The sequence below is a fragment of the Herpailurus yagouaroundi genome, unplaced genomic scaffold (assembly GCF_014898765.1).
Source record: "Herpailurus yagouaroundi ecotype Mexico unplaced genomic scaffold, PumYag 77, whole genome shotgun sequence".
In the NCBI taxonomy this organism is placed as follows: domain Eukaryota; kingdom Metazoa; phylum Chordata; class Mammalia; order Carnivora; family Felidae; genus Herpailurus; species Herpailurus yagouaroundi.
In genome coordinates this window covers 72,540,679-72,567,598 of record NW_024412388.1, presented here as the reverse complement: position 1 = coordinate 72,567,598, position 26,920 = coordinate 72,540,679, and the positions used below count along the sequence as shown (strand labels likewise).

The following is a 26,920-nucleotide window of genomic DNA, read 5'->3' as shown; positions in this document are numbered from 1 at the left end:
TTTGACCAATAGCTTGGGTTTTGGTAAAAACTTTAGCATATGGCCCTCAAAATTGGTTTTAACCAATAAGTAGCATTTGCTATACACAAAGTTGAAAGCTCATCTATGTATTTCAGTAATGCTGTTACAGCATGAAATGCCATCATAGCAGTGAATGCAAACTGCTCTGGGAGCACAGAGCTAAATACCTGCTGTGGAGTTAAGTAGCCCTTGACAAAAGGTGCAGTGTTTGAGCTGGGTCTAGAATGAGGAGTTGGGAGTTCCAGATGGAGAAAGGTGAAAGATATTGTAGGCAGTATGTGAAAAAGCATAGAGGTGTGACAGAGGATCTCTGCAGACCAGTAGGGAAGTTTGATGTGACTAGAAATTTAAGTGACAGGAGAAGCACTGGGAGGTTACACTATGAATGCCAAGCTGAAATGGTGGTGCTTCATCCAGTGTTATAGTTTAATGGGAAATAATGAAGAAGGTGTTTTATTAGGGCAATGATGTATCAGATCTTGATGTTTGGGGATATCTCCGTGTAGATTAGAAGTTCAAAACACCAAACTCAGGGAAACCGCTTAGGGCTCCTACAGTAGTTGATGCCAGACATGTTGTGATTCTGGACTCACAGTGACCATGGGAATGTAGAACAGGAGATGAAGTTGGAAGGTATTTAGAGTTAGGTTATTAGCTCTGTGAGAGCAGGAATCATGTGTGTTTTATTGGATTTTGCCCCATAAAGCTCTCTGTACCTGTTGTGTGATCCCAGAGTCGACAAGACCCCTTTCTTCCAAGATCCCCACCCTTTCTACTTTACTACTCAGTTTTTACTAGTTGGTCCAAATTGTTCAGTGTAGTAGCCCCACTCATTGTTTCTGCTGCTGTCAGATATATAGACTTAACATCAATGAATTGAGTAAAAAATTAAACTAAATATCCTCACTCATTTGTACTTTTTCATATATTTCTGTTTCATTCTGTTTGTCCATCTAGCCTATGCTGGAAGAACAGCTACATTTTTAGTGGATGTGTGTAATTAGCGTGATCAGAAAGGAAGGTACATATTATGAGATACTTTAGCCATTTTTAAAATGAAGTAGATGTACAAATATGGAAACATTTCTAAGAAGTGTTTTTTTAAAAAAGGAATTTATAGAATAATGTGATAATACATTAAACAGAGAAACCACAAATCAAAATTATAGATCTTATTTTATATGTATCTATTATTACCCAGATAACGGTATGAAAAAGAATACTCCAAATTGATAACGGTGGTTACCTCTCAGAGAAAGACCAGAAGTAGAGGGGAGAGGTGAATTTTTTGGTTAATCTTTACATTTGAATATTCCCCTCCCTCCCCTAAAACAAATGCAAGAAAGAGGGAGAAGGAGAGGAAGAAGAGGAGGAAAAGGAGGAGGAGGATGGGGGGCCCTGGGTGGCTTAGTTAGTTAAGCATCCAACTCTTGATTTGGGCTCAAGTCATGATCTCAAGGTTCCTGAGATCGAGCCCTGTGTTGAGCTCTGCCCTGAAAGAGCAGAGCCTGCTTGGGATTCTGTCTCTCTCTCCCCCTCTCTGTGCCCCTACCACACTCCTGGCTCTCTCTCTCTCTGTCTCTCTGTCAAAATATATAAACACTTAAAAAAAAAGAGGAAGATAAAGTAGCCAGAGCAAAACTCTTTCAAAGCAGAAAATTCCTTGTTCTGTACTTATGTTTGTCAAGAGCAAAAGAAACTGAGAAACATGACTTTTTCCAACACTGGGAGAAAAAAAGAATTTGATTTCATGAATTATTTTCATTACTGAGGCTGAAGTTGTGATTGGTGAAGTAGTGCAATGAATCTGATACCCAATTTTAAACTAGAAAAATCCATATTGTAAACCTGGACCTGCCTTTGCATAGCTATGAACTCAAGCAAGCAATTTAAATTCCATGTGCATTGTCTTCTAACTCTAAAGCAGGAGAAATAATACCTATTTCTAAAATGGATGTTGGAAGAGACAAATGACAAATGCAAGCAAAAGAATTTAACTCTTTTGAATTTTATGTAAGCATAAGATAGGATGTTCTGGTATAATCTCTACCTATATACATATACTGACAGACACTGGGTATCTGTTGCATACTGTTTACCAATTTTAAATGTGCAAATTATTGTTTAAGATAATCTTGCATAATCCTTGGGTCAATATTACGGAAAAACTAACAATCAGTTCTTTCAGTTTTCTGATTTCAAAAAGCCTCCTTTCAGATTTAAATTGAATGGGCAACCATTATTTCTAGTGCTTAAAAACACAGTGGCATCCCCTTGGAAATCCCTAATTAGTAGTAGCTGTGGTCTAATTAGGTGAAAATGATAATCTAAGAAAGTCCATTGATTGTTTTAAAAGCAAGATATTGTAATTCAAGCATATTTCCAGATGCCAGTGAATTGCTGGAAAGCTGCAAGTTTAACTTTCCGCTCTGATAGAGTTTTAAAAGAGGTCAGAGTACGTTTTACCATAGTGTCTAGCAATGTGAGTTTGTGCAGACCTTTTGGCAGACATTCCTGCACACTCAAGCTAAATCAATGAATCATCCATTGTTGGCCGGCCCCGCTTTCAGTTGCTAAGAGATTTTTCAAGCATACTGAGGCTGCTTCATTCTACATGGTCTGTAAAAAGAACAAAATGTATTAAATTTGTAAATGTCTCCTCTTTCCTAATTAAAACTTTGCCCAGGACTTTAATATTTGGGGCAAAGAGAAAGTCAGTGTGTAGCTGGAGGGTTTCTACTGGGGAAAAAATAGGAGAAAACTTCCAGTTAATAGCTCTTCAGAACTATGTGTGTGGAGGAAATGGAAATATTTAAAAAGTGGACGCAGACACCAAAAACAAAAACTCAACTAGGAAGGTCTAAACTCTTTTAATGAAGAATTGTGTGTGTGCATGTGTGTGTGTGTGTGTCTGTGTGTGTGTGTGTGTGTGTGTGTGTGTGTGTATTACTATGTTTCAAATGAATAAGGTTTTCTTCCGGTTTTATTAAATGTACTTTAATTTTCATTTCTCTGAATCATACAGACTTTCTTTCTAATTTAGCCTATAATTTTAAAGCTTTGATGTAATAGTTTTTAAATGTAGAAATTTTACAATACCATGAAAATAAAATGTAGTTTTTTTCAACTTACTATTTATGAATGTATAAAGTTTATTATGTTTTATATATATCCTTACTGATATTTCAAGTTTTAAAATATATAATAATTGTTTTCCTTATGTTCTTTTGGGACTCTGATAATTTCACATTATTGAGAATCCCGTAATTTATCATAGAGGCTAGTGATTCATATGATGAGAGGAAAAGGATGTTTGGACTACAGATTTTAAAAGAGAAAGAGAAAGAGAGCATAACAAATCTTAACTTAAAAACAAGCTATTTTTTTTTTATTTTTTTTTTTAAGTTTTTTTATTTTTGAGACAGAGAGAGACAGAGCATGAACAGGGGAGGGGCAGTGAGAGAGGGAGACACAGAATCAGAAACAGGCTCCAGGCTCTGAGCCATCAGCCCAGAGCCCGACGCGGGGCTCGAACTCACGGATCACGAGATCGTGACCTGAGCCGAAGTCGGACGCTTAACCGACTGAGCCACCCAGGTGCCCCCAAAACAAGCTATTTTTAAAGTTATTGGATTTGAGTCTGTTCTTTAGTTTCCCAGGATAAAATGCTATTCCATAAATCTCTCATAAAGATGAAGCTTTGGAGATAAGAATGTGGGCTTTGAAGTTGGACAGGCTTGAATTATGATCCTGGCTGCTCCATGTTCTAGATGGTGTGACTTTGGGCAAGTTACCTTCTTTGTGCTTCCACTTCCACATTTGTAAAATAACATAACAAAGTACATCACAACAGGTTGTTATAGGATTCAAGTGAGGAAACGTCATAGCCTTGTCACATAGTGGGTACTCAGCTCTCAGCTTCTCTAGAACTGTTGGGGACTGGTTATTGATATGCTCTTAAATGCTCACAACCAAACCTTGTTTGTTTTAAGTTGGCAATATTGCTATTTGTTTTACTTCTAATTTCAACAGAGATGTATTCAGATGAGTGGATGAGAATATTGATCTCATGTTGCGGAGCTTGGGATAAGAGCGCATGAAAAGTCTTACGCCTTGGCCTTCTTTCTTGCAGAGAAACAAAACATTTGTGATTCGTGGCTTCCTGCCTCCCCTCTCTCTATGAGGTCCTCTTTTTGTGGACCCCACCTTCTTTCAAGACCTCTATTCCAACATGCCATCTCCAGTTTACTATTCACTGCTATAAAGCAGGACTTCATCGAGGGCACTTTCATTTTAGCCAAAAACCAAGTATTTCCCCAGCCAAATGCAGAGTAAGGAATGAACTGTACCTTAGTACTACTACCAGCCCTGTTCTGTTGACCCAGAACATTACTTTTTAAGACTTCAAAGCAAGCTTACAGAAAAATAAAGACTGACCCTATTTATGTGTTTAAACTTCCTGACACCTGTGTTTGTGTAGAGGAAATAACTCAATGTCTGTACTAACAATTTGATGACATACACCCTTTATAGAACCAAGTACATTATTTTTACAGTAAGTTTTTTTAATGTCAGGGAAAAACAGTATCTTTTCCTCAGGTGTTTGAGTGTTTTCCCTCTGTAGTCTTAGATACAGTTTTAATCCTATTTCTTTTAGGTAATCTTTGTTATGCTTGATTGTAGATCAAATGGAAACGAACCCATTTGGCCTATCATTGAATTAAACTGAAGAGACTTGCTAGCATGTCTGCTCTCGGAATAATATGAAGTGGCAGCTGTATAGAACTGATAGAGAATCTGGTAGCCCCCGCATAAAAAGAGAAGTCCTAATGTAGCTGAACAGTATCCACAAAAGAACGTGTCTGTCCCTGCCCAGAGAGGATAAAACAGAGGTAAATGACAGAGTGAGGATGTAATGCTTAGGCTGTCCTAGGGCAAATGGTAGAGCTGGACATTCCTTGGCAAAAATGAAGCAAAATAAAACCCAAAGGAAAGAACTTTAAGTTTAATGCATAAAGAGATTATGGTCCCCCAAAATAAAAATTAAAAAAACCAGCATAAACTGACTTAAATTGCAGGGGTGGCATTCAGTAAGCACTACAGGGTAAAACTCTTGTGGTTTCCTGTTGGAGTTTCACTTTGCAAATACTTTTCATACAATTCAACTTGAGAGAGAGAGAGAGAGAAGGAGGGAGAGGGAGAATTTCCCTCACTTTCTAAATCATGGCTCAGTAGTGTGTTATAAAACACTGAGAACGGAAAAGCCATTACGTGGAATATAAAGAAATACTTGAGTCTACAATATCATTGAACTCTTGGATTCAGTTTCAGCAGACATGTTCTGTATTCCCACAAGAGTCTGGAAAATTAACTTCTATTTTTTTCTGTCTGGAGTTGCAGTTAGTGTTATTATTTGCTCCATGGCTCAATCCGGGTCAGACTGTTCTGCAGTAACACAGGTGGATGTTAAAACAGGGAATCTGTTGAAAAGATTGTGGAGGAACTGCTTCCCTAAAGCAGTTTTGGATGGCAGTTTGGTGGCAGTCAGCTATGGTAAGGACAAATGAAGCCTAGCAGTACCTTCTAGAATGGGGTCTTGCAAGGTTTGTCACCTGCAATCTTTAGGGAGAAGTTTCATGTAAAATGGGTCTTTAGGACCAGGTGGCATCCTCTAAGAAGTGGATCCTAGAAGTGGAGGTTGTTGAATTCTCTTAATATTTGTGAATTGTAATGTTGTTCTGCATGTCTCTAATTAGCCTTATTTGTGAAATACAATACGCATTTCTTAAAGGAAAATTCCATAAATCTTTTGTGTAGTATTTAAAATATTGTAGAAATTTACTGTTAAAAACTAGTTATAGAAAGATTTCTTATCCTATTGAAGGTAGCAGAAAGAATATAGTTATGACTTAAGGTATAGAAATTGTTTTGTATTACATAAAGTGTTTTATTGTCAGCAATTACATTGTTAAAATGTAACATGTAAATTTTGCCAAGGGTACATATATCTACTTGTAAGCGATCACACAAGGGAAACTATATTTTATGTGTTCAGCCCATTGAATTATTTTTCTAGTAAACAACCTAACATAAAATAGACTGAAACATCCATTTATTTTAGCAACTATGTTAAATTACAGATTAATGGTCCAAAATAAAATTTGAACTGATTTAATACATAATTCAGCATTAGGGGGGAAAATAGATCTTTTTCCAACTGAGAATAGACATTTTTTTTTTCTTTTGTGACTAACTTATTTTCCCCTTAATAAGTTTAGGACATGCCTGAACCACAGCCAGCCTTAAGAATCCCTTTGTTCAGAAATGTTCAGTGTTATATTGACTAAGGAGCAACTTGGGGGTTGAAAAATAGATCAGTGTTTCAATTTCTGACTTTAGACTATTTTTAAAGTGCGGAGAGTTCCAACTGAAAAATTGCAAATGCTCCAGGACACTGTGCCTGGAAATAAGATTCCTGAATAGTAGAGCTTGGGGATGTTTAGGTGGCCCTTACAGAAATGAGCCTTCAAGTACATTTTAAGTACATGGTGTCTCGCACGTTTTGAATGGTTCTTCTCAGATTTTTCTTGGATATAACGATTTCATTTTGTTTTGCTTCTTTTCTGTAATTCTGTTTGTTAAACCCAGGAGTTTCCATGCCCAAGGGAAAATTTTCCTCAAACTTGCTATCATTCCTCTCCAGATCAAACCCCAGAAGCCTTAGGGAGGGTCCCAGCTCACTGCCAACTCACAGATTCCCTTCTTATCACTTGGAACAGACACTCCTCTGTGGGCACATACACTGCTGTCTTAAGAGAGCAGATATCTGTTGAGGTTAAACTAATATTTTTTGGAGCAAAAACAAGAATCCTGAGATTTTTATTGGTTAATTGTGTTTTCTAGAAATGGAACTTGAGGTCAGCTGTATTTACCAGAAAATCCAGAAAAGCATTTGATATCTTGGTATTTGTAAGAAATTACAGATTTCAGAAGAAAATATCAAATTAATCTGAGTCTGAAACAGTGTGGGAAGTTCATATATACTATCTTTTCAAAATATTTTGTCAATAAAAAATTTGGATGGCAGTCTCATTTGTTATTAGGTGAAAGACGGGATTGAGGAGAAAAAAAAATTCACACTTAGACCCTAGCTGGAAAAGAGAAACAGGAGGTGAATTTTTTTAAAAAATGACACTTTCAGGGAACATTAAAAAAGAACTAGGTGCAGAACAGTTTATGAAAACATTTTCTTTCAAATAAGATAATAGTGTTTCTTTTTAAAAATTTATATGTAACAATATCTGATTCTATAGCTAAATGAAAGGAATTTTAAAATAGCTCAAAAGCTGCTTCTCTTAAAATTCAAAGTAAAATTATATTTCAGCCTCATTGCAACCTTTTTTCCTTAAGGTAGTTATGAACCATGCCCTTCTGCATATGCTTTAAAACTGTCGTTAGTATTTTGGATATATTTAGTAGTTCTTTTCTGCCCCATGAAAAGTGAATAAATACAAATAAAAAGAACCTGTTGGGGCACCTGGGTGGCTCAGTAAGTTGGGTGAATGACTTCAGCTCAGGTCATGATCTCACAGTCTGTGAGTTCAAGCCCTGCGTTGGGCTCTGTGGTGACAGCTCAGAGCCTGGAACCTGCTTCGGACTCTGTGTCTCCTCTGTCTTTTCCTTCCCCCTGCCCCCCTTGTGTTCGCTCTGTCTATTCAAAATAAATAAACATTAAAAAACAATTTTTTTTAAAAGAACATGTCAATAATGGAGGATTTCACTTTCAATGAATTTAAAGTTTTCACAGTAGTCTCTCTTCTCTCTTAGGAGCTCTAGGCCTGTGGAAAAAGGGAACATTGTCATTTTATTGTCAGATGGCGTCAACACAGCTTATTATCATAGGTACTTTTAAATACCCAAAGGCAGTTTCTACACAGAAATTTACTGATGAAAGAGTAACAAGTTAGTGTTCTGAGAAGTATTGACTTTTCAGCTCATTGTTCTAGAATTGTATAGATAAAACTTTAGAAATCGCAGATATTTGCTTGCTGTGTCTTTGAAGAGTATAATCGCATTGTGGGTGTGGATGATGTCTCTGCTTACATTTTTATATGTTTTCCATTTTTGCATCCTCATGCTGCTGAAGGAATAGAAGACAGCTTAGTAGGATATATAAAATACAAAGTAGAATCAATCAGAATACGGATAAAGGAAGAAAATAAGAAGAATTGCCATTGGGAAGAGCCAGGAATGCAGTTTATGATACACATGGTCTAGACACTGTTACAGATGGGCTACAAATTCCACTATAAGCTTTCTACTGCCAGCAGTAAGAGGTGGACCTTGTAGGTGCTTCAGTCTGAGGACACAAAGATGCAGGCAAATCAGTTAATGAGAACTGATAGTGTTCTTACTACTAAGCTCAGAATTTCCTCTTGGGGCCCCATGTGACCAGAGTGTGATGATGTAAATACCGTCATCTATCACTTTTCTGTAGTAGGTGCAACTCACTGAGTTCAGTATTACAGTAGGTAGACTCTCTTGATTTGGGTGTACATTTTAGTATTTCTGGAAGAGTAGTAGACTGTGTGTTCTTCAGGCAGTCCTCCCTGATTGTTTTTAATAAATTGTGCCAATGAGCACATGATTTTATTATGAAAAAGTAGCAGAGATACAGCAAAACAAAGCCAAGATTTTCCTGAGCAAAAATTTTGGGTTTACTCAGGCACATGGACCAAAAAACAAGAACAAAAAACAAAAGTAGGCCTTCACAGCTCCCTAGTTCTGTTCCATTATTAACAGGGCTGAAATAAATACCATCTCAAAAAACTGTGAGGTCCTATGGGGCGCCTGGGTGGCTTGGTCAGTTAAGCGTCTGACTTCGGCTCAGGTCATGATCTCACGGTCCGTGAGTTCAAGCCCCGCGTCGGGCTCTGGGCTGATGGCTCAGAGCCTGGAGCCTGTTTCAGATTCTGTGTCTCCCTCTCTCTCTGCTCCTCCCCTGTTCATGCTCTGTCTCTCTCTGTCTCAAAAATAAATAAATAAATAAATAAATAAATAAATAAATATTAAAAAAAAACAAAAACAACTGTGAGGTCCTATATCTACACTCCTTATGACCAAAATAAAATCTCAACAAAACATGTATTAAACATGTCTTGAACTTGGGTGATACTGTTTCCTTGCATTGACTTCAAGATGAACTATTTGAAAACTGCACCCCCAGGCAACTAACAGATTTAATTTCTCCCAAATTATTACTTATAAGACATATAAACAATGGAATAACTTTGGATTTAGGATATTTGAGTTACAAATATTTGAGTCGTTTTTTTTTATTTTTCTGTTTTGGTAATTATAGGTTATAAGCTTGTCTTATCAGGCCATTCCTAGTGAGAGGTAAAATAAACCAAATCAGGAAGCTTGGCTTTCTGCTGTCTATAGCACAAGAACAAAAATCTATTTCATCCAAATAGCATCCTCTCTTTCCTAAGTAAAAAGTTGCACGTGGAGTACAAAATTCAGGAACTCTTTATTTCTTTTCCTCGTGTTTCCTGAAAGGAGCCCATTGCACTGAACCATTCTGGTCCTCTGATCCTTGTCAGCAAATTGCTAATCCTGTTGTTGGTCAGCCACATTTTTTAGTGGATTTGCAGGTCACTTTACTCAAAGTAGGAAGCAGATTCTACCTTTCTCTCTTTGCTCAGCAAAGCGTGCCCCTGTGTTTCCTCTTTCCTTGTGGAATGTCTTGGGACAGGTGGGTGAGGTGAATATTGGTGCATTGGGTTTTAAAATGACATTGGCCCAGCTCATGGATCAGGTTGTTCTCAGTTCTGATTGGAAAGCAGGAGACCTTGCCAGTTCTACAGTTAGATTCTTACCAGGGGACCCCGTATAAAGTTCATATCTGATCCCCATTTCCCTTTGTTTCTTCCTAATTAGCCATAGTGTGGAGAAGAGGATGGGGTAGTAATTGATACCCCTAACCGCTTGCAAATAAGGCAAGGACACTGAGGTAGGATTAGGCTTGACCAGACCTAGAAAAGTATGTGACAGTATATTCTTTTCTGTCCTTTGACTTCAGATGTAAAGTTGGCCAGAGTTTCTTTTCTCTATGGTAAGTAATAAAGATATTTCTTGGGGTTTTTGTTGTTGTCATTGTTGTTGTTGTTGTTGTTGTTGTTGTTGTTGTTGTTGGAAGTTAAAAGGTCTAGAAATGTCAAGTTCGGTTACACATTCTTTTGCCATTACTGCTGAATTATATTAGCATAACTGTAATAGAAATTTTAGGTATTTTACTCCAGGTGATCCTGCTACCTGAAATATCCTCCTTAGGCCTTCCCCGCTTTCATTTTCCTTTTGGAGGGCTAATTCCAACTTTAGCTAGAATGTGAGTTCTCTGAGGTCAAAGAGTTCATCTTAATCATTCTTGTATCCTGTCATTCGGTTCATTCATCCCTTATGTATATATTCATTTAAAACAAACAAACAAAAAAAAAAAAACAACTAACTTGTTGGCATCTCCAGTGTGGTAGGCTTGCACCAGGTCCCACAGTGATGTAGCCACCAACATGAGAGCAGAGATGCTGCCCTCACAGTTTCTGGGAAAGCCCCTCATGACAAAAGGATTTCAACTGAGTAACTAAAACATTGAGCACAGGGCCTCATGGCATCTGTCACTCAGCACACATCTGTTCAGTGGATGAATCCATCAGTAGTGATGGAAGTGGCACACAGTCAGTGTCCTGAGTTTTTTGTACGGATCTTATGGATTCCAAGACTAGAATTTAACACAGAGTGAGTAATTAATATTCAGTAAATAACATTTACTGTGGGTAGGGCACCATGCTAAGGGCTTTATATATACCATTTTCTTCATCACAAAAACCCTGTCAGGTACAAACAACTTTTAATGTCCATTTTACAAATGAGGAAACTGAGGGTCAGAATATAAGTAACTTGCCCAGTCAACTAGGAACTATCAGAACAAGGATTCGAATGGAGTTGTTCAATTCCAAAGCTAGTGAACCTAAGCATTTTGCTGTACAACTTCCCAGGGGTTATCTATTTCTATTCCTTTTAGTGAAACTTGAACCAGTAGGACCTTAACAAAGAAGCCATCTATCAGCCAGGAGACCAAATATTCCACATTAAAAGCAGATAAAAATAGCTTCATCAGGAGCACAGTGAAGGTCATGCTTTTTTTCTTTTTTGTCATTTTTTCAGAGAGCCATTAATGGTCTTAGAGTGGTAGTATATACCAGGACTTTCCTGAATGCTACATCCAGCTAAGCTAAAGAGGAGTTGCCAATGTATTCTTATAATGAAATTTCTATAAATTTTAATATAAAATGTAATTTTATAGTTTACTAAGGGATCTAATGATTCTGGACAACACATTTAGAAATGGAATAAGGGAGGGGGGAAGTGAGACAAATTAAATATATTGTTCCCTCCCACTGTGCCTCCAACTTTACTTCTTAGGGGAAACAGTAAAGATAGGTTAAAATTATGTAATTACTTCTCATTCAAACCATGCAGATTATTTCCATAGTCTCATAGTTTATGACATTTACTGTCTATATAACTTGTATTTACAGAGCTAATGTTCAAGAAGCAGTTTTGGGTTTTTTTTTCTTAACAATAGTAGCCACAGTAACAATACCTAAAATTGTTTGCTGTGTGCCAGGCTTTGTGCTGAAGCTTTTACATGCATTATTTCACTTTATCATCCACACAACCCTAGGAGACAGTTATAATCTCCACTTTAAAAACAAGGACCCAAAAGTTGGACAGGTAGAGTAATAGCTCAAGGTCAAGGAACCAAGATTTGGAGAGGTTGAGGATTGTCTCAGGGTAACCGACCTAATAAGTGCCTGATTCCAGTGTCCATGGACTCAGTTACTCTACTGGCCCACCCTCTTGAGAGGTTAGCCTGACTGCTGGCTAAACTGCCATCAGGTAAAGCCTTGCAGTCCATACATAGGAGTTTCCCAGGGCAAATTGATCTGGGGAAGAGAATGACCCATTTTCCAACTTGATAATACTCTCGTAAAGTGGTTTTTAAAATGAGATAGTCCTCCTAAAAGCAAATTATTAAGGAACACCCATCATTGAAATTATATTTAATACCTATTTACTACTTATTTTCTTCTAAGAGGATCCTGGTTTCCTTCTCCAGGCCTGAATTTTATGTTTTTTCCCAAGCCATTCTGAATTTTTGTTTGCTTCAGGTTAGAAAAGCTCCCTGGGTATAGCTGTGGTTCAATGTTTTCAGCTGCTTTGCTCTGTGCTGATGGTTTTGACTCCTTCAGTAAAGGTACGCTGGCCTACCATGGCTCTCTTATATAGGAGCTCAAATAGATATTGCAGAGGAGAAGAATCACAGCAGTTATGAATTGTGTTTCTGGGTCTGTGTAAATTTTAATATAATGGTTACATTTTCTTATTAATCATTTTGCTACAGGTTCATCTCCTAAACACACTCCAGAAACACACTGCTGCATAGTTTCAAATGGCCTTCTTAATTAGCTTCCAAGCTCTATTAGAGTTAATAGCTATATCAAAGCATAGCACTTAAAAAAAATTTTTTTTAAGTTTATTTATTTTGAGAGAGAGAGAGAGAGAGAGTGAGAGAGAAAGCACACACAAGCAGGGGAGGGGCAGAGGGAAGGAGAGACAGAATCCCAAGCAGGCTCCAGGCCATCAGTACAGAGCCCAATGCAGGTCTCAAACTCATGAACCGTGAGTTCATGACCTTAGCTGAGATCAAGAGTTGGCCACTTAGCCAACTGTGCCATCCAGGTGCCCCCCAGAGCATAGCATTTTAAATAACATTTAAATAAATCCTAAAGGCGTTTTATCACACTTAGTAGTCTGTTCCCTTTCATGCCACTGTCACCAAAATCATCAATAATCATTATACTTGTTCTTACAGAAGTATTTTCTAAACCATCCATTTATTTGTTAAAGGGGAGGATATTGGTCCTCACTGTTTTAATGAGAAAAAACAATCACTTGAGTTAGGAGAAATTACAGAATGTTGTCACATAGGTTCAGGTAAGTAAAGTTACAATGTTTTAGTGTCTGGGCTTGAGCCTTTTACTTCTAGCCAGGAATTCCAGGAATTTCTCTTTTGCTGTAAACAGTTAGAAAACTGGACCAATTATGTGAAACACTAGTTTTCAGACAATGTACAAGAAGAAGTATAGGACTGTGATCCTTAAAGGGATAGAAACAAATGAAGTGAGATGTCTGGTTGCCCCAGGTCACTGTCTGGAGTCTGTTTCCAGAGAGAGGGGGAACAGAACAGAGCCCAGGGATCTTGCCGAGTTCACAGGACAAAGATCGGAGTATGGGGAGATCAAGATGGTAGAATTTTCAGGACGAAGTACTGGGGGTGAGGGAGCTTCATGACGAGAGCATTCTAGACATCTGCAGAATTGTTCCTTCAGTCTTGGGCTGCAAATTTATTAGTCTATGCATACTTAAGAGTAACTACTTAACACTGGAGAGAGAAACACTAGAAAATAGATCAAAAAATTCCTGGAACTCACAATACATGGGAATAGTTCATATTCATATCAGCCAGCATAGAGAGATCTCAAAACATGTATATGAATGAGAGAGACAGACAGACAAAGGAGAGAGTCAGTAGTGCAAAGGGATCTTATGGTCAGGATTGGAATAAATGGCCAGAGAAGTCAACATGGACAATGTAACCAGTGACCAGTGGGAATATGACCATTTCAGCTATGACAGTGCCAGTGATCAAGAATCTAGGACCATGGTGACATGATTGTATATCCTGGAATATTCCAGCACAAGACTCTCTATAAATGCTCAGTGTGAATGTTGCCTAGAAAGAAAGGTGGCAGGGTGCCCTAGTGGCTCAGTCAGTTAAGCGTCCGACTCTTGATCTCGGCTCAGGTCATGATTTCATAGTTTGTAAGCTTGATCCCCACATCCGACTCTGTGCTGGCATTGCAGAGCCTTCTTGGGATTCTCTCTCTCTCTCTCTCTCTCGCTCGCTCACTCCCCTTCTCTCTCTGCCCCTCCCATGCTCTTTCTCTCTCTCTCTCTCCCAAATAAATAGACTTTAAAAAAATAAAAAAGAAAAAGGTAGAGAAGAAAAGGAAAGACCTGAATTTAACTTAGTTTAAATTTTAAATGATTAAGAAGTTACTGGATTTGACTACATGTATCTGAATTGTTTTCTGTCTCTAGAAAATGTGTTCAATTATAGGAAAATAAAATCATTTATATATAACAATTTGTAGTTTTTAAAATTGTCTATTGGCATATTATTTAATGTCATGGGACCTGATTGATCATCTTTGAAATAGGGAAAATAATATCAACCTCATACAACTGAATAAGATTTCAAAGGATAATTTATGGTGGCGGGGGGGGGACATTTATACATTTAGAAGAAAATTTCCAGTGTGAATGTTAGGTAAGCTTAGGTTTTCTTGAGTTATTTTGTGGGTTTTTAAAATTTTTTTTAATGTTTATTTTTGAGAGAGAGAGAGAGAGGCAGACTACCAGGGGGAGGGGCAGAGAGAGAGAGGGAGACACAGAATTGGAAGTAGACTCCAGGCTCTGAGCTGTCAGCACAGAGCCCAACTTGGGGTTCTAACTCACAAACTGTGAGATCAGGACCTGAGCTGAAGACGAACGCTTAACCGACTGAGCCACCCAGGCACCCCAGGTTATTTTGTTTTTTATGTGAGCTCTACACCTGGCACAGGGCCTGGATTCATGACCCCCAGATTAAGAAAGAGTCTCATGCTCCATGAGCCAGCCAGGTGCCCCCAGGCTTAGGTTTTTAAACCAATGTGATTTCTGTTATTTCAGGAGGCTTGCTCTGGCTACCATGAATATGATAACTTGAAGAAAGGAAGGCCATTAGGAGGAGACCAGTTAGGAGGCCTTGTTCAGACAACAGGGAATGAGGCCATATTTAGGAAATTGCCGTGTTTTGGGTTCAAGAGCCATCCAATGGTACAAATGTGAAGAAGGGTAAGGAATTAGGGAGGAGTCAGAGATGACTCCAAGGTTACAGGCTTGATGACTAGGAGGACAAGGATGATATTAACTGCGTTCAAAAGTAAGGATGTCAGCAGGTTTGAGAAAAAGATGAGTTCAGTTTAAAGCACGCTGAACATTGAGTACAAAGATGCCCTCCAGAAAAAGAAGTCAACAGTATTGTAATGGTTAAGAGTGAGGGTGTGGTGTGGCTCTGGAGGCAGACTCTTGGAAAAGTTACTTAAGCTTTCAGTGCCTCAGTTTTCTTTTGTGGAGAACAGTGGTGAAGATAGTGCATACTTCATGGATTTGTTAGAAAGCTTGAATATAAAGTCATCCAGGAGGAATACTTAGAAAGGCACCATCTTTGAATGTAGCTACTTTGGCCACTGTTGGTGGGAGGATGGTACAAAGGGCATGAAGAAAGGGCACTTCCCACTGCTGTGGATGACAAGAGATACAGCTCTGAACATTTAACTAGCTGGTGACTTTGAACAAGGGATTCAGCCAGACCTCAGTTCATGTGTGAAAATGAGGGATTAGGTAATTCTCTATAAGGCCTCTTAGAGCTCTTACCATTATGTGATTGTGTTGAGGCTGAAAGTAAAATTTGTCACAGATAAACCATAATGGAAATAATTTATTCACAGATAATGGAGCAGTCAATGGTGTTCATCACATTTTTGAGTACCTGTGTGTCCGTAAGTCATATTTTTGCATTTAAAGCACATTAGAAATTTAAACATGGTAAAGGTAAAAAGCTTTTTGAAATTTGCCTCTGGAGATTTTTTTTTTTTTTAATTTAGAATTTCAAGTGTGCATTGTTCTAGTGGCTTTTCTATTTACCTGTCACTGTAAATTTTCTGCAGAGTTTCTGGTAAATGTATGGAGTCTTCTCCTGTTATGCTTGGCTTAGTGATGTCACAGAATAGCTGTCTGGACGCTTACTTCATCTGCAAGAATAGGGTTTTTCATTTGCCAGGATTTTCACTTGTTAAAAAGAGTCTCAGTCTCCATAGACAGGGTATTAATTTGCTGTTTTTAGATAAGCCTTCTAGAGCAGAATGCAATCCTCTTCCCATTAGGTTACTAGAAATTTTTATTAATATAAACATGCTAAGCACATAAACAAAGTTAAGATTTGCATGTGGCATACACAGGGGAAAGTTTATGAAGGAGGAGCTATAAGGAAAAAATACCAAAGAACTCCCTCTTAATAGCTTATTCCTCCCCTATCATTTTACCTTTTAATAGGGGAGGTTTTCTTCACCCTTATTTTCTTTAACCCTTTCTGGTTTTCAAAATCTGATACCTACCCATATGTATTGAACAAAATCATTTTTCACTTATGTCCTTTTTAAATTACAATATGCAAAATATGGCTGAAATAATAGGATGAAGTCCAGTTAAGTCACCTGTAAAAATCAGCCTAAATTACTTTATTATCTCATATTCATGCTGAAAACTTTCTTCATATGACACATGTTTAGTATTCACTTTAGATACATTTTCAAAATGTTCGGCTATCAGAATAAGAAATCAAATACAAAAACTGTATCACAGTTTATACTACATATTTTCCAGTTTTTCATGTGAGTAGGCTTCAAATATTAATAAGAGGAAGAGAGGTTGTTAACTTATTTGGGAAGCCAGATATTCAATTCTCAGATTACTCAAAGGTCTTATTGTACATGGGTGTGTATGTATCATGTATGTATGTTGGCAAGGAGGGAGTTTTGCTTTGGGAAAGAACCGTTTAGGGAAAAGCTGGCAGACACTGTAAATAGCTATGATTTAAAATTTTTTCTTATCAGTTGAAAAATACCTGGGCCACTAACTGTGCATTGTTTGGAAACTTGTAAAAATGTGCCCACCTAGATAATGTCACAGAGGGCTATGGTCCCCACTCTTGTCTTCCGATGCCAAGCCACATGTATTCTGTAATCTTGGTTTTGTTAGATGACAGATGCTTCCTCCTTTCATGCCACAAAAAGTGAAATTCCAGCTAATATGAAAACTTTATAAATGAAGTCTGGTAATTGTACTTGAGTCTAAGAAGACAATTTAAATTTATATGTATATATAATTAATTATGTATTAATTATTTTCAAACTGTTTAAGTAGAAACTATTTTACATTAGTAGTCTTAACATTGACTTTTTGTCTTAAAAAATTTTTACTGAGTCAGGAATCTTGTTATAGTGTAAACATGGGCCTTGGGTCCTAAGTCCTGCTTTTGCCTCTATGACTGAGAAAAGTTAATTAAACCTAATGGAACTTAGTCCCTTGATCTGTATGACTGCTAAGACCTCTTCTGATTTTAATAGTCCATGATTCTATAAGTTATATGATGTGCTAGTTTCTTTCCATTTAATTCTCCAGTTCAGAAATTTATCACACATATATCTGCATCTAGCTTTGACATCTATTAGGTGATCTATTAGGTGATCAATAAATATTTATTAAAGTAATGGTATGTGTATTTTGCTGTTTCTGATGGGTTGTGAAATTACTGTAATTTCACAGCTTTTTATATCGGGCTGTTACTCATCTTTATTTTTGCTGAATGATATTATTGCTGCTTTAACATTTACTTACTCTCTACCATAGTTTTGTGCATGATGTAGAGTTGTTTTTATGTGTTTCAGAGAGGAAGCTGGAGGAAAAACTCTTTCACTACACCTAATCTTAGTCAACCTAAAAAGATAGATACAAATACTATCATAATCGTAAAATAATCCAGAAAGTAAAGTTTACTTTTATTCAGCTTGACTTTACTAGTGAGGAAAACAAAAAACAAAACAAAACAAAAACATTCTGTTACTGGCCAGTTGCCCTATGGAAAGAAATTGGAGATACCCATCCTTTCTTCTAAGGCTCTTAGATGGATATACTGAATAGAAAAAAAAAAAAATACTACAGGATATAAATTGTTTCCTGTTTAATATAAGAGTTTTTAAATTAAAACATTTGTTCCCTTAACTTTGATTTTTTTTCTATCATAGATTTTCAATCAGTCTTTAAATGAGGGATAAACTATTTAACTCAGTCATCAGATAGTACACATAGTGTATTAGTTCTTTAAAAATGCCTAGTTCTATGGGATATATATTCAGCTTCATATATTTTCATTATTTAACACTAACACCACAGTGGCTTAATATCCCATTTGTAATGCAGAGAGAGTTAATGAGTTATGCTAGTAAAAAGCAAACTTTAAAGCATTTAATACATTTCATATTATTATTTGTTCTGAGAGACTAACTCAAGATTTATAGGGTTCAATTTTGAACCTCAGAATAAATAAAGAGTAGGGAAGCCAAAACTTCCCTGGTGTTGAGGAAAAACCCTTGCTTTCTAACTTCCTATGAATGGCAGTATTGTTCCCCACAGTATAGGGGAGCCGGGACCTTGCCATTCCATACTAAGGCTTGTTTTTATTTTTAAGGAATGTCGGAAAATTGTGGAAATGAATGTTTTTTCTTTTTCTTCTTTCCTTAATACCTCATGGATCCTGACCTTTTCCTTTAAACTGGTTTAGTATGTGTTTCCTTTAAAACTGGTCACTGACCCAAAAATAAGTTTTTCTTTTTCCATGATCTTCTCTAAAGAATTCTGTTAATAGCACACTAAACTGGATTACAAACTTACTGAATAAGTGCTTTGAATTCTGGGCAACCTTGGAATAAAGGGCACAGAAAGAGTAATACTGCATAAAACAAAATTGAGCAAGTTAGTATAAAGGAAGGGAATGCAACTGTATGGTTGATGTGATCAACATCTTCTAGTAGGTTTATTAGCAATTTAATGGAATATGGTTATTCAAGCATAATAATAGCCTCAGTTGAAATGTCTGCTCTGCTCTTTTTCCCATACACTTTGGAATGAGTCGAATGTGACAGTTGAGCTTTCAACAAGCTTCATGAATTTTAAATCCTTTTGAGTCATAAAATGGGTTACATGGCATGTAGTCAGTGTGGACAAGGAGTTGGCAGCCTCGCTGTGTGTTATGGGATATCAGGTGTCTTCAACATACTGAGGACCTGGGTTCACTAGGTGCATTCAGAGGTCTGCTCTGCATATCCACAAAGAACAGAGGACCTCTTTCTGTACAACATTTAATAATTAATTATTTTGCAATTGTAAAGTTACTTTCCCAGCAATTGATTCAAGACTTAAACTTCATGTCATCACAGAAGAAAATCTTTACTACTGTCTCAGAACAAATTATTTTGGGGCAGCTAAATATTTCTATGTTTGTTTCCTTCTCCTGTCTGATTCATATATATTTAAAGAAGAAAACCTCTGTGAATTGTGACATGGATTTGTACCCTCAAATTTTAACACATATCCTAATTGGTCCTAAAGTTATTCTCAATTTCTGTTACCACTGTAAAAATCTGATTCTTTGCTTAGGGATAAAAGTATTGAAATAATTTGAAATTCAATACAGGGAGCTTTACTATTTGTATCTGGAGCTACCTTACAACAAAAGTCTGTTTTCCGAAGATAATTTTTCAGGAAGTCCATTTTAAAGCAATCTCAACTTGAAGTGTGAGTTCATTTTTAAACTACCTTATAACAGTGCCCCATATTTTATTTAAATGTGGCATGTGGGTTCTTCTAGTGTAAATTTATAATAGCATGAGGAAAAAAACAATTTCCTTAACAATTTCCGATAGGAAATTTTGGAAGTTTATGTGACAGATTATTAGTAGTGGTATCTATACATGGTGTTGGGATTACAAGAATTTTTAATGGTTTTATTTTTACTGATCTGTAATTTCTAATTTTTTCTGCATAGAATGTGTGGGATGGGATGTACTACCTTTTTCATCTTGAGTCTAGGGAGAGTGGGTTTTACAGAGACCACTCAGAGTTGATAGATATTCCCTGTATTTGGGAAATGCCCTGGGCACTGGTCTAGGAGATCTGAAGAGCAAGAAACTCAGTGACTAACGGCTTAGATACGGAGCCAAGAAATTGCTGCTTTGTTGGGCACAGATACACTGCCAGAGTTTGTGGAAGTGTTTTCATGGACTAGAAATGTAGGAGCTAAAGCTAGGCTGGGGCTGTTTCAAGTCCAGTCCAAAGGTATAGATAGCTTGGTATACCAAGCAAGGTAGCCCCACAGTGAGAGCCTGAATGGAGCAAACCACCAGTGAACTAGGGGTTGGTAACTCAGGCAAAAAAGACTTCTGAAATGCGGCTACAAGTGGTCTGCTCTTCCTTACCCAGAGTCACATTAGTACTTGAATGTTTAGAATAGTAGAAAGCATGCATTGACAAGCCATGTCCTCTATGCATAGATCTGCCTTGGCATCTGCCTTGGGAGTGATTACTACAGTTGTAGATAGGTAGACAGAGTTTTAGGCATTCAGCTTTTTCCACCAGTGACAACAATCATTATCCACTGACCAAGCAGGGCCCTAAATCATTTTTGCGTATTTCCTTTTAGCCTTTGTTGACAATCATACTTATAAAAAAAATGTTGCAATCTAGTTTTTTGCATAGTCTTCTAACTGCTAAATTTATCCATGTTCTTATTCTTAGAAGTATCTCTTCGTTTCTCCCTGGGTATTTATAAGGATATGCTTCATTCAGTTCATTGCACAAATTCTAAATGACATTAGTCACTAAAGACACAGTATGTGAAATTACGCTCTTAAGATCTGAAAGAGTTAATCTACTTTTCAGAGTTCCTGAGGTACTATCTGAGAGAAGCTGAAGCTAACTATATAATGTCAACAAGAAATACTTAAGGAGTATATTTGCATAATACTAAAATACATTTAGCTTTGCGTTTAGCATAAACATTACTGTGTTCACTTGGTATTTACTTCAAGATCTGAGTGTCAACTTATGTGATACTAAATTTAGTTCAGATACATTCGAAAACTTTACAAACTATACCCACTATTAAACAAAGTGGTTTTTGCCAACAGATTGTGTGCTTTGTTAGACTATAAGCTTTGTACATTTTATAATAAGCACATTCCTGTTGTGAAATGGAATGCGTCTGATCCATAATAAATCTAGTTGAGAGACAATGGAACTTAGCCAGCTCAGCCCTGATTCAAGGAAAAAGACAATAAATAGGGGTAATGACATTTATGAGAATCTAATTTCATCATGCACTGCCTCATAAGAAGAGAATCTAGATGGCATTAAGGTTATTGTACTTTGAGAATTACTCAAAACCAGATACAAAGTGCCTTCCATCTTATAGAAGGGACTAGTAGCTATTCCTCAGATAAATGTTTTATTTAAAAGTTAGTTAATACTCAGTGATAATTGGAAACATAAATAAAATTTTTCTTAAAAAAAAGAAAATCATAAGGATAAGAATTCTACCATATTTTTCCCTAAAACAATTTGGGAAAGGCAAAACTCACCAGCTAGACAATAATTAGTTTTCCTTGGTAAAACGTTGGCTGGAATGTTTCTATTAGGAAAATATTATCAAACTGTTCCAGTCTCAGTCCAGCCAAGGATGCCCAGATTTGATAACAGAGAAGAAAAATTATTCACTATTTTTGTTACCACTATGTTAAAATTTGGACAGCTGTCAAAAACAAGAACAGTTTCTTGAAACTAGCCATTTTGTACAACTATGGTTGGAAATAAGCCTTTACTTAATATTCATAAGCATACAAATATTCAGCTGGTGGTTTTTCAGTAACACATTTTAAATAAGCTCTAGGAGAAGCAAATGTTTGAACATATGACAAAGGGTGAATATTTACAAAATCACTTGCCATGCTCCAGCCAGGAATCAGAAGGCAACTTCTCAGAATGAATTACTATGTCCTCTACTAACAATGACTGGAGTCTGTCACAGCCATTGCTAATGAAGGCTTCAATCAAAACACATAAAATAGTCTAGGACTAGGAAGGAAAAAAGAAAAGCAGTATTCCCAAAAAAATCATCCCAGCATTCCAAAAACCATCCTGAATATTGTGTTCAAACACTGGGCAATGTGGTACAGTTAAAAAAGCACCAGCTTTGTACCAGTTGTGAAGAAAATTAGTTTCAATTGGTAAAAAGTTAGTAAGTACAATACTTTTAAAAGGTGTTCAGCCTTATTCATTTTTAGCACATACAACAGTCATTTAGAATATACTAATGGTTTCTAAATTATATCAAACCAGATACAAATCACTTGAATAATTGAATAAGAGTATTTTAATTAGCACAGCAAGCATCCATTTAGTCCTATAGTTGCTTTGGTATGAATTATTTTGGACTAATTGATCTAAAATGTGTTTGAAAGTTGTTCTTCCTATAGCCTTGCTAACTCTATTTGCTTAATGAACTTCACCCTGTCGCCTGTTCAAAGTGATCACAATTCCAAAATTGATGGTTTCTGAAAGAATGAAATCTTATACCACTGTTGTTTTATAGCTTCCACAAAATTGAATCTAATAAAAAACATACTGATGTTTAACAAGTATAGCAGTTGAAGCCTTAACATACATTACATCCAGAAAGTTCATTTCAATCCACCCACATGTGTTCCAGACCCTTTATCCTGGTGGTATCTGTGCAGTCATAATGTATGTGCATTAAATAGTCTTTTCCTGCCAAAGGGGGATTATTCCTTCCATTGCTGCAAACAGCCACCATATTGTGCAACAGCAATGGCTCAAAAATATCTCCAAGAGTCTGTTTCTTGGAATACAGTTGTTAAGAGGAATTGTCAAGGCCAGATTTCTCACATCACTTCCTGCAGAACATAGTTTGAGATAGTTCTAATTTCCTTTGGTTTAAATACTGTTTTTATGTCTTACTTCCAGTTCTGACTACCCTCCCAGAAGTCTAGATTAATATAGTCAAATGTGTTGATCTCTCCATATCTAGAATATCTGGAAGATATTTCAGAATCAACTTAGCTAAAACAGAACTCATATTTTCTCCCTAGATTTGTTCCTTTCCTCTGACTTTACTGTATCAGAAATTAGTACCATCATCCACCCAATTGCTCAAGACAAAAATCTAAATAATTTTTTATTTTTTTTTTGCTTCACTCCCATATCTAATCTATCAGCAAGTCCTGTCACCTCTCCTTCAAAACACAGTCCAAATTCTTCCCATTTTTTTTTTGTCTCCACTATCATCACCTTGTCCAAGCCACCATTATATTTTGCTTAGACTACTACAAACGCCTCTCAGCTAAATTCTCTGCTTCCATTCTTGCCTTCCAATACATTTTCCACAAAGCAGCTAGCCAGAATTATCTTTGTAAATTAGATTATGCCGCTCTCCTCCTTCAAATGTCCAGTGGCTTCTAATAACACTTAAAATTCTAACCCTTTATGCTAGTTTACTAAGTTTGGTATGGTCTGTTCCCTGCCTACATCCCCAGTGTTATCTACCACCTTGCTGTATTAGTTTTCTAGAGTTGCCATAACAAAGTACCACCCGGTGGCTTAAATAATAGAAATTTATTTTCTCACAATTCTGGAGCCTAGAAATCTGAGATCAAGGTATGGGCCAGGTTGTTTCTCCTGAGGACTCTCTCTTTGAGTTGCAGATAGCTACCTTCTCCCTATGTTTTTACATAGTGTCACCTTTGTACCTGTATACTTCCTAATCTCTTTTTATAAGGATACCAGTCATTGGATTAGGACCCACACTAATGGCCTCATTTTAACTTAATTACCTCTTTCAAGGCCTTAATACAATCACATTCTGAGATACTGGGGGTAAAGACTTTAACATCTGAATGGCAAGGGGTAGGGGGGAGAGAGTTCATCTCATAACACTTGTCCTATCCATTTAGCTCCATACTGACTATCTTTCTGTTCCTTGAACAAATTAAGCCTGTTCCTTTCTTAAGACTTGCACTGGCTCGGGGCGCCTGGGTGGCGCAGTCGGTTAAGCGTCCGACTTCAGCCAGGTCACGATCTCGCGGTCCGTGAGTTCGAGCCCCGCGTTGGGCTCTGGGCTGATGGCTCAGAGCTTGGAGCCTGTTTCCGATTCTGTGTCTCCCTCTCTCTCTGCCCTCGCCTGTTCATGCTCTGTCTCTCTCTGTCCCAAAAATAAATAAACGTTGGGAAAAAAAAATTAAAAAAAAAAAAAAAAAAAGACTTGCACTGGCTCTTGTTAGAACATTCTTCTCCCTGATGGCAACAGTGTTGGTCCTCTTGGTCGACACATACATGTCACATGTTCAGAAAGGCTATTCCTGAGCTCCCAATCTAGCCCATTCATTTTACAGGCATACTTCAGAGATGTGGCACGTTCAGCTTCACATCACAATACAGTAAGCCAATTGAATTTTTTGGTTTCCCAGTGCATATAAAAGTTATGTTTATATTATACTGTAGTCTAATAAGTGTGTGATACCATTATGTGTAAAAAATATGCATACTTTAATTGAAAAATATATTATTGCTAAGAAAAAACTGCTAGCCATCATCTGTGCTTTCAGTGGGTCATAGTCTTTTTGCTGGAGGAAGATCTTGCCTCCATGTTGATGGCTGCTGACTGATCAGGGTGATGGTTGCTGAAGGTTAGGATAGCTGTGGTAATTTCTCAAAATAAGACAGAAATGAAGTTTGCAGCATTGATCGTCTCTTCCTTTCACCAACAATTTCTCTGAGCATGTGATGCTGTTTGATAGCATTTTATGGACAGTAGAACTTTCAAAATTGGAATCTATCCTCTCAAACCCTGTGTCTGCTTTATCAACTAAGTGTATGTAATATTCTAAATCCTCTGTTGTCATTTCAACAGTCTTCACAGTATCTTCACCAGAAGTAGATTCCATCTCAAGAAACCACTTTCTTTGCTCATCCATAAGAAACAACTCCTCATCCATACAAGTTTTGTCATGAGATTGCAGCCATTCAGTCACATCTTCAGGCTCCACTTCTAATTCTAGTTCTCTTGCTATTTCCACCACATCCACCACCATTACTGAAATCTTTAGCCCCTCAAAGTTATCAATGAGAGTTGAAACCAACATCTTCCAAATTCCTGTTAATATTGATATTTTTACCCTTTTTCCACGAATCACAATGTTCTTAATGGCATTTAAAGTAGTTAATCCTTTCAGAAGGTTTTCAATATATTTTGAAAACCTATTTTGAAAATATATTTTGATCCCATCAGAGGGCTCACTATCTTTGGCAGCTGTAGCCTTACAAAATGTATTTTTTAAATAATAAGACTTGAAAGTCGAAGTTATTTGTGGATCCATGAACTGCAGAATGGATGTTGTGTTTCGCAAGCATGAAAACCATATTAACCAATTTGACAATAAGTTATATTAAAAAAATAATAAAATTTTAAAAAATGTTTCTTCACTTTTGAAAAAGAAAAAAAAAACCATATTAATCTCATTGTCCATCTCCATCAGAGCTCCTGGGTGAACAGGTGCATTGTTAATAAGCAATATTTTTTTTAAAAGAGTCTTTTTTTCTGAGCAGTAGATCTTAGTAGTGGGTTTAAAATATTCAGTAAGTCATGTCTTAAACAGATGTGCCATCATCCAGGCTTTATTGTTCCATTTATAGAGCATGGGCAGAATATATTTAGCATAATTCTTACGAGCCCTAAAATCTTCAGAATGGTACATGTAACTGGCTTCAACTTCAAGTCATCAGCTGCATTGGCCCCTAATAAGACAGCCTCTCCTTTGAAGCTTTGAAGCCAGGCATTGACTTCTCTAGCTAAGAAAGTCCTAGCTGACATCTTTTTCCAGTAAGCTATTTCATCTGCACTGAAAATCTGTTGTTTGGTGTAGCCACCTTAATTAATTATCTTAGCTGGACCTTCTGGATAACTTACTGCAGCTTCTACATTAGCACTTGCTGCTTCATCTTGCACTTTTATGTTATGGGGAAGCCTTCTTTCCATAAACCTCATGAACCCACCTCTGCTGACTTCAGACTTTCCTCCTCCAGCTTTCTCACCTCTCCTAGCCTTCAGGGAATTGAAGAGAGTTGGGGCCTTGCTCTGGATTAGGCTTTGGCTTAAGGGAATGTTGTGGCTGGTTTGATCTTCCATCCAAACCACTGAAACTCTCCATATCAACAATAAGGCTGTTTTGCTTTCCTTTCATTTGTGTTCACTGGAGTAGCACTTTTAATTTCCTTCAAGAACTTTTTCTTTGCATTCACAACTTGGCTAACTGGGTGGTACCACAGGCCTAGCTTTCTGCCTCTCTTGGCTTTAGACATGCCTTCCTCACTAAGCTTAATCATTTATACCTTTCGATTTAAAGTGAGATGTGTGATTCTGCCTTTCACTTGAACACTTAGAGACCCTTGTAGAGTTATTGATTGGTCTGATTTCAGTATTGTTGTGTCTCAGGGAATAGGGAGGCCTGAGGAGAAGAAGAGAAATGGGGAAACAGCTGGTCAGTGGAACAGTCAGAACACACAGAACATTTATTAAGTTCACCATCATATATGGTGCGTTTCATGGCTTCCCAAAACAATTACAGTAGTGACATCAAAGATCACTGATCATAGATTACACTAACAAATATAATAATTATGAAAAATTTTGAAGTATTATAGGAATTACAAAAATGTGACACAGAGACACAAAATGAACAAATGTTCTTGATAAAACAGCACTGATAGACTTGCTCGATGCAGGGTTGCCACAAGCCTTCAATTTATAAAAAAATGGAATAGAAGTGAAACAAAATAAACTACCATAAAAAGGAGTATGCCTGTATATCACATTCCCTGAATTCTCTGCCTAGTACCTACTACTACTTAATATTTTTTCCTATTTATTATTTATGATCTCTTCATATCCCCACCAGAATATACACAAACATCTTCTCTCTTCACTGATGTGTTTCTAGGACCTAGAATAGTGCCAGATGTGTTAAAAATGTTGAATCAATATTAT

The 26,920-nt window shown here is 37.0% G+C and overlaps 1 protein-coding gene across 6 annotated transcripts in view; it reads left to right on the top strand.

Annotated features, from left to right (window-relative positions):
• Positions 1–26,920, top strand: part of DDAH1 (dimethylarginine dimethylaminohydrolase 1) — a 137,731-nt gene that overhangs the window by 56,018 nt on the left and 54,793 nt on the right. For 2 of the 6 annotated variants that reach the window (XM_040470829.1, XM_040470832.1), the window contains exon 2: positions 15,699–15,749. The exons of 2 other annotated variants lie outside the window; for them this stretch is intronic. In XM_040470829.1, the coding sequence (XP_040326763.1) occupies positions 15,699–15,749 (51 nt within the window). Of the gene's footprint in view, positions 1–5,551; positions 5,575–15,698; positions 15,750–21,524; positions 21,530–26,920 lie in introns of those variants that run through there. 2 more of the 6 variants (XM_040470833.1, XM_040470835.1) reach the window with 2 other exon arrangements.